Source organism: Rhododendron vialii, chromosome 8a (genome assembly GCF_030253575.1).
Source record: "Rhododendron vialii isolate Sample 1 chromosome 8a, ASM3025357v1".
Classification (NCBI taxonomy): domain Eukaryota; kingdom Viridiplantae; phylum Streptophyta; class Magnoliopsida; order Ericales; family Ericaceae; genus Rhododendron; species Rhododendron vialii.
Window position 1 is genome coordinate 3,005,269 of NC_080564.1, and position 13,238 is coordinate 3,018,506.

The 13,238-nt window shown below is 40.3% G+C and overlaps 2 protein-coding genes across 11 annotated transcripts; both read right to left on the reverse strand.

Annotated features, from left to right (window-relative positions):
• Positions 1–3,660, reverse strand: LOC131299080 (protein STRICTOSIDINE SYNTHASE-LIKE 7-like). Its single transcript, XM_058324639.1, has 4 exons — positions 2,889–3,660; positions 1,352–1,659; positions 948–1,080; positions 1–403 (listed from the first exon to the last, which is right to left on the reverse strand). Exons 1-4 carry the CDS (start codon positions 3,318–3,320, stop codon positions 113–115), a joined length of 1,164 nt encoding a protein of 387 aa, XP_058180622.1. The 5' UTR covers positions 3,321–3,660; the 3' UTR covers positions 1–112.
• A 1,540-nt stretch (positions 3,661–5,200) lies between these two features.
• On the reverse strand, positions 5,201–13,238 carry LOC131299072 (protein DETOXIFICATION 45, chloroplastic). 10 transcript variants are annotated; one of them, XR_009190614.1, is made up of 17 exons: positions 13,143–13,186; positions 12,958–13,059; positions 12,112–12,490; positions 11,168–11,310; positions 10,012–10,155; positions 9,775–9,899; positions 9,448–9,583; positions 8,990–9,086; positions 8,778–8,878; positions 8,223–8,386; positions 7,758–7,829; positions 7,537–7,653; positions 7,363–7,458; positions 7,155–7,276; positions 5,510–5,567; positions 5,363–5,426; positions 5,201–5,325 (listed from the first exon to the last, which is right to left on the reverse strand). XR_009190614.1 is itself a non-coding variant. In XM_058324624.1 (16 exons), exons 3-16 carry the CDS (start codon positions 12,396–12,398, stop codon positions 5,415–5,417), a joined length of 1,674 nt encoding a protein of 557 aa, XP_058180607.1. In that variant the 5' UTR covers positions 12,399–12,490; positions 12,938–13,059; positions 13,143–13,203; the 3' UTR covers positions 5,201–5,414. The 10 variants fall into 10 exon arrangements, 9 of the variants coding, with proteins under 9 accessions (XP_058180607.1, XP_058180613.1, XP_058180606.1 ...); XM_058324624.1 differs by having other exon boundaries at positions 5,201–5,426; positions 12,938–13,059; positions 13,143–13,203; XM_058324630.1 differs by having other exon boundaries at positions 5,201–5,426; positions 11,168–11,299; positions 13,143–13,197.

The window sequence follows — 13,238 nt, forward strand, 5'->3', positions numbered from 1 at the left end:
TTGAATGCAATTCCTTATGGTCACCTCATTATTCAGCCTCAGTAACCCGTGATTAGAGTCGAACAGAATTCAATTGACACTAAAAGATTACATACACTAACAAGTGTATTATTCAAAACTTCGTTACGGTACCGGATACAGCAGGATGCCGAGTTAGATTGAGGCGAATAATGTGAGGTCTAAGTAGTGAACCGCAATATAAATGCTCCCCGATCTTTATTCCACCAGTAATTAGTGACAATGCGGGGTCATAATAATGTGCAAGCGGTTTTCCTTCCAAATCAACAGCAAAAACCCCGGAGTTTTTCTCCATATGGGGCGTCTCTATGTATTTCTCCACCATTGCCATAGCCTTTCTGATAAAAGGGTATCTCTGTGCTAGATCCAAAGCAACTGTAGTTCCCTGCAAAAACACGGCCATTTACCATGAGTAATGGTCGGTCTTATCCGCAGCCATTCCAAATTTAATACCACAGTACAAACCGATGATGCATGGAGAAAACTGGAGTGGTTGATTGGAAAGTAAAAGCAGGTGTTTGGCTTCTCAATACTGATATCTCCCAGTAAAGGCAGGTGTTTGGCCTATCAGGGATGAAAATCGCTCACGTATTGGGTGACTTAGTGGTACTTGTCGATACAAACTCAATTCACAACCAGGTCATAAGACTCGAGACCAATATTGATAATTCGCATTCTCTTTCGAGTGGATGATCTTACAAAAATTCTCCCAGTTACCTCCTTTCAAATTACAATCTTCGTCATTTTCTAGTTCATTGCAAATCACAGCTTCCTAATATGCCCTGCTCGTAAGCATTGCTTAGCCATTGAACTCCACAGTAACACAATCTTCGCACCGCTCCTCACTACTGGTATACAGTGAACATATTCGTGTGTGCAATGTTCAATGCAATGATGCATAATGTAAATGAAAGGAAAAGTTCGATTACCGAGGCTAGTGCAATCCAGTATAGGCCTTCTCCATCATACCGTATGTTGTCAGGAATGCCAGGCAAATTATCAATGAAAATATCAACAGAACCTTTCTTTTCGCCTTGTATATAGTACCTTTTGCACCTCCTCCTGCAAATTTTAACTAAATAAATTCTGATTGAAAAGTTCAAAATTCAAACATGTTTGGTGCTGTTAAACTGTTTTTTCCGTTTTCTATTTCTCCGCAACATTGAGAAGTTCGAAACACTCATTGCTTTCATATTCTCAAAATTCTAGAAACAACTATTTGGTGTTTCTTGAAATGAGTTTTTTCTCAACAATAATTTGGCAAACAAGTTGTATTTTCTGCAAAATCAAAACAGAAAACGAACACAACAATAGCAAGGGAATCAGAACCTACATTAGGGTTTCACAAAAGACTACAAACTGTTGATCTGGTGAGACAGCAACTCCATTAGCAAAGTAGAGATCTCTCACCAGCACTTGGGTCTGTTCGGTTGAGGGATCATAGCTCAAGAATCTACCGTAAGGTCTACCTTCCATCATATCCCATGTGACCTCATTTAAGTTGTGTTTGCTTGATGCATCAGTAAAATAAATCATTCCCTCATCCGTAATGTCAACACCGTCGGTTAGCCTGAATTCCACGCCCTCAGCTTCGTTTGTCAACATTTCAAGCTGGCCGTCTCCAGTCACTCTTAACAGCCCCTGCACGAAAGAGAGTTTCACATGTTCAGATCATATGCTCATGGGCTTGAGGTGGATCGACCACCCAAGTTGCACTACTGAATAACTACAGTCCCAGGATTGTAAGCATACATTTCTATAGTGGTTGAATCAGCTTTAGTGGTACGCCCAAACCGGCACGTTAGACCTAATTTGTTGGCAAGAAATTGCAATATCGATATCTTCAGACACATGATACACATATGGTTTGAAACTCATAGTCACTCAAAGACTTGAGTGTTAAGTTCATCCATTGTATATTAAGAGCTACCCTTTTTTTTTCTTTCATTTTTTTATCCAATGCGGTACTACTCTTTAAGCATGGCAGCGAACTAAATTATGCAATCCTATAAATGATGAATGTACACATTTTTTTTGATTATGTAAGAATCTCTCAAAAAGTAAATAGGGCAATATAGAAGGAACTTTTTGTAATTCTCTCTGCTAAAGGATAAAGAAAACCAGTACATTACTCAAAAGAGAACCCCTTTAGTCAATTCCAGACATCACCAAATTGGATTATTCCAACCTACCAATCCTTTCTCCATCTTGCTTGCATCTGGAAGGAAAAATTATTGGGTGCTCGTGGAGCACTGCCATTTGATGCCCCAACATTTTCTTTCACCACACATTTATGAGGGTTCAAAATTAAGTGTATAGACTTGATACAACTCTGTGATGGAGGAGGGTGCTGAGACACCATCTGAGGCACCACCTGAGGCACCAGGTGATGGATTCCTAAAACCACTTGATAATTACCCAGACTTTACTATGATAGATGACTTTTCGATTAACACTTGTCCAACTACAAGTCTTACACAGAAGGGCCAGAACCCAAAAAAAAAAACCTACAAGCCAAACTCAAGTACAGAAGTACGTGGATTGATGTGTATGGATAAGAGTAAGTCTACAGTTACCGATCGGGAAATCCCGATCGGAATCCCGACGCCCCGCCGGACACGCTACGGCCACCGGACGGCCGATCCGATCCGTCCAATAGTTCTTAAAAAAAAAACCAAGTGGGCCTCCACGAGAATAAACAGCATCCGACGTGTGTAAGTGGCCGATCCAAGCACTCCTTTTTTTGGCCGATCCAAACACTCCGTTTTTGGATCAAACTGCCCATCATCTATATCAAACTGCTCCAAAAACAGTTGTGTTCAGAATTGCGAGCACGACAAAAGTACAAAAAGCACACGTTATTATCTAACCTTATCGGCGTCAGCAATGATAACGTCGTCGTCGTGTCCCAGAACTAGCCCAAGAGGTCTGCCACCGGTGTTGACCCAGCTCTCCACCACCGAGTCCGTCGCGGACTCGTTCACCGTGACTCGCTTGATCCACCCGTCATAACAACCCGTGTATATGACTCCCGTTTTCGGGTCGTAAGCGAGGTCTTCTGGTCCCAACAGCTGGCCTTCCCCGATCCGCTCCGACCCGTGGAGCAAATGTGGGTTTTGCAGCGGGACGGAAACGGGCTGACCAGAGAACTCGTGGGTGGGGAGAGGAGCCGGGTCGAACGAGTCGAGCTGGTAGAGGATCACGGCGGCTGTTATGGGGACCAGAAGGGACAGTAGGAAGGTTTTGCGAGAAAAGATGGTGGTGGTCCTCCGAGTTGGGTGAGTTGGGTTTGACTCGGACATTTTTAGGGGTGTGGAAAAATGACTCAGGTTTTTGCAGGCAAGAGTATGAATTATTGCAAACCTTTGGGATGAACAGATGGTTGTGAATGGCACTGCTTGAAGACTTGAAGTCTTCCACTACTTTTCTTTCTTTTTTTTCACACTTTATACATCACCTGGTTGCTGGGATATTAGTATGTTGATTAATTGGGGGTTTAAAAGCTATCTATAACCAGAACTCCGAATCGCTCTTCACGAGGTTTGAACTCAAGCCTCCATTGAATGGGGACATGAGACAATCAACTTTACCAAATTTGGTTTTTCCACGCTATCTTTCAAGAGCTGCATTTAATTATGGAACGGAGCTCATACACATGTGTGAGAGATGTGATTAAAATATGATTGATAGGTGTGTACTTTTATTTTCTTTTTTGAGGAACACAAACATAATTGCATATCATGATGGAATCTCATGTGAGTGTAGGTGTGTATTTGAGTGTAAAAATGGGCGTGTCACTAGAATTATTGTTTAGTTAATGGAATCTCGTTAACTTGTTAACAAGTATTGATGTACATGGGCTTGTGCAGGAGTTGGAACCCACGTTGAGGTCTCACAAAAATGATCAGGATTGTTCAATTTGTTTGAAACATATTTTTACAGAATCCTTGTAAAAAAATCAGCTCATTTGGATACCGGTAAGAGTTTGATCGATTTTCAACCCTGAATTTGCAAGAAACAAATTCAATAGTTTCAGTAATTAGTATGGGATCCAAAAATGGGTGTCATGCAAGCTGGTGCATCCATAGTTGAGGATATTTATAAATATATTTTGGGGCCTAATGGCCTATGTTAATGATAGGTCACATTTCATACTTTATAGCAAATGATGTTAAGAAAAGAAAATGTTGATCAGCAGTCTTGTTTGATAATCATTTCATTTCTTATTTTCTGTTTTCATTTTTAAAATTTTCAAAATTTAGAACTAAAAGTTTATTTGGTTGTCTATTTTCATTTTTAAAAATTAAAATGAGTTTTCTAAATTTTTGAAAATTGAGAAAGTACCAAAAGTCTACTTTCACTTCTTGTAAAAATAAAAAATCGACTGCCAAATCCTGGAAGGCGCGTTCCGCTTCTCCTTATATCAATCGACTTCTCCTTATTTCAGTCTTCCCCAGATCCATTGATCTCTCTTGATCCCACTGTTTTCAAGCGGCTGAAAGGTCTCTCTCTGAAACCGGCTGAAAGCTCTCTCTCTCTCTCTGAAAGGTCTCTCTGAAACCAGCTGAAAGGTCTCTCTCTCTCTCTCTCTCTCTCTCTCTCTCTCTCTCTCTCTCTCTCCTGTATCATTTGGAAATTAGTGGAGAAATTATAAGAGAGACATTTTTAAGAAAAGTAAAAATTGGTTAAAAATTTTTTTTTTTTTTGAAAACAGGTTGACACCAACATTTTTTTTTTTTTTTTAGGAAGCGTAGAAATTGATTTTAGCAAATAGAAAACAGAAAAGTGACAGTGTTACCAAACATAGCCTATGAGTTACTTTCTTTTATTTTTTTTTGGAGGAAGATAAAACATATTCCTATGAGTTACTTATGAGAGAGGTAATTCAACTCACTGGCATGAAAATACATACAGTATATTGATATATTGAGATCTTTTACTAGAAGCAAATGGCTCCTATACTAACTTCTTTTATAATCAAGTATCAACTTCTTTTAAATCAGGTATCTCGGTTATCTTACGCGTATAACTGGACTAATCTTGGGGCCCATAAACCTACCGTCCGCTAGCAGAAGCCCTACTAGAAGTCGGAGCAAATGCTCCGTATGAAATTAGAACTTGGCATTCTGCGTCATAGAATTAGAACCACAATAACAGGGACCAACAAGGACAATCACCCATGTGTTGCAAACATGCATGAAATCAAATTCTTATAACATGGAGCGGATCAATACTACTATACATCAACGGATAAGATCCAGCGGCACACATTTTAAAGACAAATAAATTTGAAAAAAGGGATGGCAACTTAGCATTGATTATTTACACGCCATAAATACAAGACTGGACTGTGGAGAGAGAGAGAGACGGCGCAAATCCTCAGGTGAAGTCACTTGTTAAATGGCAACCTGGCAATAGAGTTGGGTGGGAAACTGAAAAACCTTGTAAGAGAGAGAGAGAGAGAGAGAGAGAGACTCAGAACAATACTGACCTGAGGTTCTTGGATGGCTTCTTGTAAAAACCACCATGGACCATCTTTTGATAATAATCTGCAAAAAATAAAAGGACGGTTCCAGTGACAGGAAAATATGAGACCCATAAGATATGATTTTTACTAAGGAGGGCGTTGTAAGATAGTTAAACAAACTCAACATATTCCCGAACAAAGCAGGAGACGGACACGGGGTTAATGTGTGTGAAAAGGAAAAAGATAATTTAATTTTGCATACCAACTAAGGTTTTGAGCTTTTAACTTTCTCTCTCTAACTTTCCTCTCTCTCTCTCTGGTAACTAGGGTATCCTTTCGGCCGCCGCCGCCTGGGGGGAGGCGCCGCCGTCCCTCCTCCCCCGGGCTCCCCTGTCCTCTATTTCTCCGCTCTACCTCTCTCTCCCTCCTCCTCCTCTTCCAGCATCGATCTCCTTTCCCCTCCCCATTTCTGCGTTTCTGGGCCACCGCTCTCCTCCGCGTAGGAGGGTGGGGCGGTTGCTGTCGGCTCCGACCGGAGGTCTCCCTGGTCTCCTCCGGATGCCTAGCGGCGTTGGGTGGCCTATCTTGTGCTGCGGTGGTGGTGGTGGTGGGGGGTTGGAGATGTAGATCTGTTCGAGGTGGGTGGTGGTGGAGGGCGGCAGTTTGGGTATCTGGAGGTGTAGCTAGTTTTTATTCCTAACCTTGTTTTGTAGGTGTCTTATTTCCAAAATCGATCGGTAAAGATGGCGATCTTTGTTCGGTGGTGGTACAGTCCGGCGGTAGTGAGGTGGATGCGGCTCCCATGTTTGTCTGCTCTGGTCATTATGTGTGCCGAAGTCCGGTCGGCGGCCGTCTAAGCTCTCAATCGGGCGAGGGGCTGGTATCTCGTTGCTCTGGTGTGGCATTGTTGCTGATGAAGATTGGATTTTCTGATGATATTTGTGTTGCAGGGGACTGTTTGGGTTTGCTGTTGTTGTTGGTTGTGGTCTGGCCCTCAGTCCCTGCCTGCTCCGGCCTTCATTGCCATAGGCCGGTTCCCGCCGCAGGCCTCTACATCTGGGAGAGGCCGGCTTGACTTAACGGCAAGGTTGGGCTCCGGTGATTTGTGCGGTAGTGGTTGCCGGTGTTGTTAGGGTTTTGTGGTTTGGTTAGGGTGGGCCGGCCCAGGTTTGGGCCGGATTTAGGCGTTTGGACTTTTTTGATTTATTTGGGTGCTGGATTATGCTGTATTGTCTTATTTTGTTATGATCCCTTGTAGACCTTTGGGTGTTTTGGGCTATGCCCTTGTGGTGTATTTTCCAATTCTTTGTTGGATTCCCTTCCCCGTGTCTTAATAAAATTTCATCTTTTGCCGATAAAAAAAAAAAAACTAAATTCTTACTTAGAGAAGTCTCAAGTACTCAAAAACAGATGACAAGTTTGTTTTAAGCGTTCAGGGTTCCAAGTATTCATGGAAAATAGCAATTGGACATGTTGGACATTGACGCATACAAGGTTGTATTCTTTTGACCTTCCTGTTATATGTTTGGCACCTTCAAATTAGATCAAACACTGTGCACTAATTGAAAATTAACGTAGGCATCCCAATTATGCGAAAAGTAGTGAAAACTTGACCATATGTTTCCATCATATTGTCAAGGGAAAAGAAAATGCAATTCCGTATAGTTACCTCAAATATCCAGCCACAGTACGCAAGCCCATGAAAAGTGTCAAACCAAACCAAACTCCCGAAAGCCCGATAACCGAAGGAGCATAGAGCAGAAAAGCTGATGACATTGCCCCAACTATCATCTAAATATCATGCAAATTATAGTCAATTTTTGGTCATGCCAATCTACAACTACTAAATTATGGGCCCAAACAGGGCGGTCACTCACCATGGAGCTGGCAGCATATGAGAAGTCTGAAACACCATAGTGGAGACCATCAAAAATGTAAGCAAGAGCATTGACAGGCTGACTGGCACTAACAAACTGCAAAACATTTAGATGGAAGCTCACTAGATAGACCTGAAGAAGACACCCAAAGCAAAAGCAGATAGGGATCCATACCAGTAAGACAGATCTGATAATATCTAGTACTTCTTTGTCATTGGTGAACAGCGTGGCTAAAGAACTAAATGACACACCCAATGCGACTGCTAGGAAAATGCCCGTAAACAATCCTGTCTGAATAAATAAACACAATTACATGAATAAAACGAATGAAAAAAAGTAATACTAACAAACAAGGAAACTGAGGAACAGAAAAAAGTAAGAAGAAAATAAGTCACCTTTAAAGCAAAAAAAGTAATCTCTCTAACGGTCTTGTAGTCACCTTTTGCAAAATAACTGGCAATAAGAGCCTGCAAAATACGGATTTCTCATTACGGACCACAAAAACACACAAAGGAATGGAAAAATTGTGGGTTATAATAATACAGAAATCATAAAAGTCTAGATCTCGTTGGATATAAGTATGCATGACATTAATCTCCGTTATACAAATCATGAATGTAAACTTGAAAGGGATGATAACATGAGGAACCCTGGATCATAATCCAGTCCCCAGAGTCAAAACTTGAAATCGATCTTCCTCTTGTTAAATCCAGAAAACTCTCCCCAAGGGTCTTCCATAGCAAATGTGTTCACTAAAATTGGCAGTATTTGTACAGTACAACAAGGGCAGGTCAACAGATTCATTCAAAATCACAGAAAAGCAAATGAGCAGAGAAGAAGCAAAATTTGTAGCTGCATACCTGACCAGACGAAGCTTGGGCATCCGCAAGGAGAGATACAGATAACCACACTTGCAAACATATCTGATGGGCAGCCATGGCTATTGGTCCTTGGCGAGCAGCCATGGATGTGCTCAAAGTAATCGTCATTACGGCAGCAAGAGTTCTCCCAAGCAGAAAACCACCTGAATAGCAAATATAAGGAAAGGAAAACAGCCAATTTTTCAGGACATAAAAGGCTCTATACTCTTTACGAAGGCTCCGGGCCTCTGACTAGGAACATTACCACCATGCAAAAACAGTAATCCCCAAAAATCCAAAATGGGTTTATGTTTCCCACTTGACCATTTGACAATTGACTTCAGAGTAGAAATTAAACAACTTGAGGTAAAAAGGAATCTTTTTAATTCTTTTGAGGCGGCTGTAGACCTGTGAAGCATGTAGCTTCCTTTCTTTGGAGTTGAGTTGGGTGATACCTGCTATTCTAGAGACCTCGAGCAAAAGACTCAAATGATGACAGTAATAAGTGCCACTGGATCTCAATCTAATCCAGCTATTCCAGTAACAAGGACTCACCAGATCTTATGTAGCCACCAAAATCCAAATCCTTAATATTGGGTAGCAAAAGTACAGTCCTCTTATTAAGATGCCAAATCATCAAAATGGTGACAATGTATCTGACAAATAAGAAAAAAACATAGAAATGTCAGTGTGCTACTAATACAATTATAATAGAGGTGGCAGTCAAACAGTGAAAGAAGAGGAAGTCAGAGAGTGAAAGGACATACTGAGATGCAATTGTGGAAATGGCTGCCCCAGTTACCCCCAAGCGAAAATAGTACATAAGTATGGGGAAGAATAAAACAGCTGCAAAATTTCCAAGTCCTGCACATTTGGTGACTCAAACTATTGAGTTCTGTAAGGAAATTTCCCAACTGTCTTAACTGCAAATCTAGCTACCTGGATGGGGACAATCCAATGACAACTTTACAAGCTTTTTTCTCTTGCAAAAATATTGCAACAGCTTTCATTGGAGCTAATGGGGATAGTAAAAAGGGACAAAACAATTCTTATGTGCCCGGAGACTGATTGAGCCACAGAGGTATCTTAGAAGTCTTGGATAACATTAAAACTCCAAAATAGTACTCTAAGTACTCTTGGGTGATTCCAATATTATCTAAATTCTATAATCATTAGAATTGTTTTCTCCACAATAGACTCTGAGAATATACAAAATAATACTTGCCTAGACATAGGACAGGGGTTTTTGTGTCCTTAAACCCACGGAAGATGCCTTGAATTGCAAGAGAAAGAACAACTGCTGGAGCACCAAGCGCTCTAAGCCGAAGAAAGTGCTGTGCTGCAATGCGCATAGGTGAAGCCTGTTAAAGAAATCAAATTTAGTAAAAGACTTCCACGTAAATAGAAAAATGGAGTATACATGGTTGCATGAAATTCTGAAACAAACGTAATGGGAAAATCAGATGTGCCCCAGGAATGCAGTGACAACTATGTGCCTAAAATGTTGATAACTTATGTAAACTTATATAAACAAGAAATAAGTGTTACTTACTGCTGATATACCCATAATGTTGAGAAACAGCCCAGATCCCAAATACAATGCTAAAGCTTCGCATATGCCAATTCCAGCAGCTAAAAGTAAGGCAGTTGAGACTGAGGATAGTGGCTTTCTTTCATCTGTTTCACCTCAAACGAGCAAATGCACATCATTAATTCTCTTTATTTCTTTATCGTTGAGTCTTTGATGCTTGAAAGATAGAACTCCATGTTGCTCCCATTCTAATTTTACCTGTAGTGGATTCCTTTCCTGCATTTTTGGAGATGTCTTCAGCTACAAATGAAGTCGCAATACTAAGGAGAGGGATGTTGAATACCTTCGATACTATGTTAAATATAGAAATCGAAACTCCTGCTGATGCCAACTCCAAGGGACCTTTTCAACACAAGTTTACGAGCTCATCAAGCAGTGAAGTGGGGGAAAAAAATGGAAAAGCGACAGAAACATGCACGGTCAGGGTTGGAGTACTGATATACCAGACCAGAAATTGAAAGCAAAAAAATGTCAAACATTGAATGACAAGCTAAAGTCCCTGCAACCAATTAGGTATTTAGCAAAGGATTATTCAATCCGTAAACTCACCTTGAAGAATCTAGAATGAAATTTTTTTCATAAAAGTGACTTGGTCTTTTACCAAAACCTAAGAATTAGATAACATAAAACAAAAAAGCTACCAGCAGAGAGAGAGAGAGAGAGAGAGAGAGAGAGAGAGAGAGAGAGAGAGAGAGGCTTTTCTCTTTAACCAAGCTCAAGATAATCTCATTTATGCAAAGTGTCTATAATTGTGCCAAATGCAGTGTCGCTTGCTAGAAGTATAACATAAATAAACTCAACACTTTTGAGTACACCTGGACAAGTCACCTAGATCCTTGGCAGGAGTAATTAAATGCCTTCTAAGATTTGATTTGTCATATGTGAATAACTAACAATCCAGCAAAAGAAAACTGGTATGCAGATGCGGAGAAACCATAATTCAAACAACCAGATAAGATGAATCATACGCATTTCACCAAAACTCATGTGCATGGGACCCTAAGCAACAATAAAAAGAAGAAATTCCCCAAATCGCGAAGCAGCTTTTGGACTAACCGTATGGACACCAGTTGTAAGCAAAACACATCTTTTACAAATCAACAATATAGGACAAATTTCCATGAGGAGAATCAAAATAGCATACCAAAAGCTACTAACAGTTGTAGTCAGGGCAGATGATAGGCAGTAGGCACCACATCAAATTAGTCAAAATGACAACAACTCCTCTTGTAAGTTCACAAAAACAAGGCAGTAGCGGTAGCAGTTAAAACAAAATAAAAGACTCTTGTGGTATGGGGTACAAAAACCAGAAAAACTGGATGCAAAGAATAATGCAGGGAAGAGGAAAACTTACCCAGTCTGCCAATATAAGCTGTCTCCATGAGTTGTGCCAAGGGCTCAATGGCTTGCCCAGCAATTGCTGGTAAAGAAAGCATTATCAGCTCAGTCTGGACATTTGGAGGATCTAACAGACTTGTAGAAGTCCCTGTAAGAGCTCTGAGGAAAAAATTCAGAATTCTTAACACACCAAAAAAAAACAGTAGCACAAAAAGGAAATTCTGGGGTTGTGTACATAAGGAACTATAATTTAAAAAGGGTAATAAAGAAATGTAAAGAGAATCTTCAAAAAAATACATACAATATATACAGCATAATAAACCACAGGGGTAGCTCAAGCAGTAAGGAGGGCGGATACAAGTACAAGCATCTAATTCGACTCCCACTAAGAGCAAAATTGCCACCCTCTCTGCAAGCGAAAACTTGTAAGAAATAGCTATCGAAGGGGTTCTGGCTTATGGTGCGGTCACGCAACTCAACGTTGTATTTGGTGGAACCAGTTTCTGGATTACTAAAAACAAAAAGTACACCATAAATTATTCCTGAAATTTTTGAGACATTTAGTTTAATTAATTATTGCTTAATCATTCTTGTCAGACACTTCAAAACATGTGAGATTCTTTGTCAGGTGGGCGAGTAAGGAACACATGTCCGACATTTTAACTGCACATGTATCAAGGAAGCTTATTTAGTTATTCGAATATAACTATAATAGCAAGCATTAGTTGCTATATAATAGTAGTCACCATTTATAGTTCATACCAAATATAAGAATAAAAATATGTTAAGAGAGATATGACTGCCTTCCCATGTCCTGGTGTACTTCCAAATATGGGAACGACAAGAGGAATTCGACTCGAAAGACACGTTACATGAACCCAAAACTTGTACTTTAGTCAAACACAACTTGACAAAGTATAATTGCAGAGTGTAAAATAGAAAACTATAATATGACCTTACATGTATCCCTCGGTCGAGCCATTTATGGCCCTCTCTGTGTTAAGAACTACCATCTCCTCCACCATAGGTTTAAAATCATAATCTAAAGCATGATCACCGCTCACTAGTCCGCAATTCCGAACCACATTATCGAATCTCAATCCCACCCTATGATTCGCTCCAGGAAACCTGAGATGAAGACCTCGAGTCGACGTCTTCGCCTCAAAAGCTTGCCCAATTGTTCTCCTTTCACATCCTTTTCCAGAAATTCCACAAATGAGTGCACCAGCTACTTTAGTAACCGTCATTTTTTGGCACACCAACAAAACAATTGGAAGACCTAAGGTCCCGTGCAGCTTTGCACACCAAAGACAGTTGGAAGACCCAAGGTCCCGTTCAGCTGCGGGGAAAGGAAAGGTAAGTATGAGAATGTTTAATTTTCCTGCATTTTTAAAGTGTTAAATTACTCTGAAAGTTGTGGTACCCGCGACCCAATTTCCCACCACGATTAGGTTCCTCTCAAAACTTTCCAGCAAAACAAATATGATTTTCCAGGAATCTTGTTTCTACACTATTTTCTACATAATTAAACTAATCCTTTTGAACTTTTTCTCAAACTTCTTATATCAAATGAACACAAAAAGAAAAAGAATACTTTTCATTTTCCTTTACTTCTCTCCACTTTACTTCTCAAAAAAATAAAAAAAACTCCACTTCACTATTATTCTGTTTGAAATAGGTTTTCTGCATTAATTTCTTGACCAAGTGAACGGAGCCTAAATGCAGTATTTTGCGAATGAAGAAGAGAAAATTCCTTCTAATGTCGGTATGCTGCGTTCGTTTTTACCGAGATAGCGGAAGAAAAACCTCGAGAACTTGTTCGCCTACGCACTGTTCCTTGTTTGGCTCCAGAGAAAGTGGAACAGCACAATTCGCCTAACTATGAATAGAATTTTCCGTCAATTTTTGCTGAGAGGGAAAACAGGAAACAATGTGGAGGCGTGCAATTGAACAAATCAAAATCCAAAAGCCAAAAGCAAGAGAAAGATTACCTGAGGATTGTTGTTGGAGAAGAACACCGAGAATGTCTGTGTGGGAAGCGGTTGCTACTATGTGATGTAGGAGAAATATGTATGAGAATTTTTTGG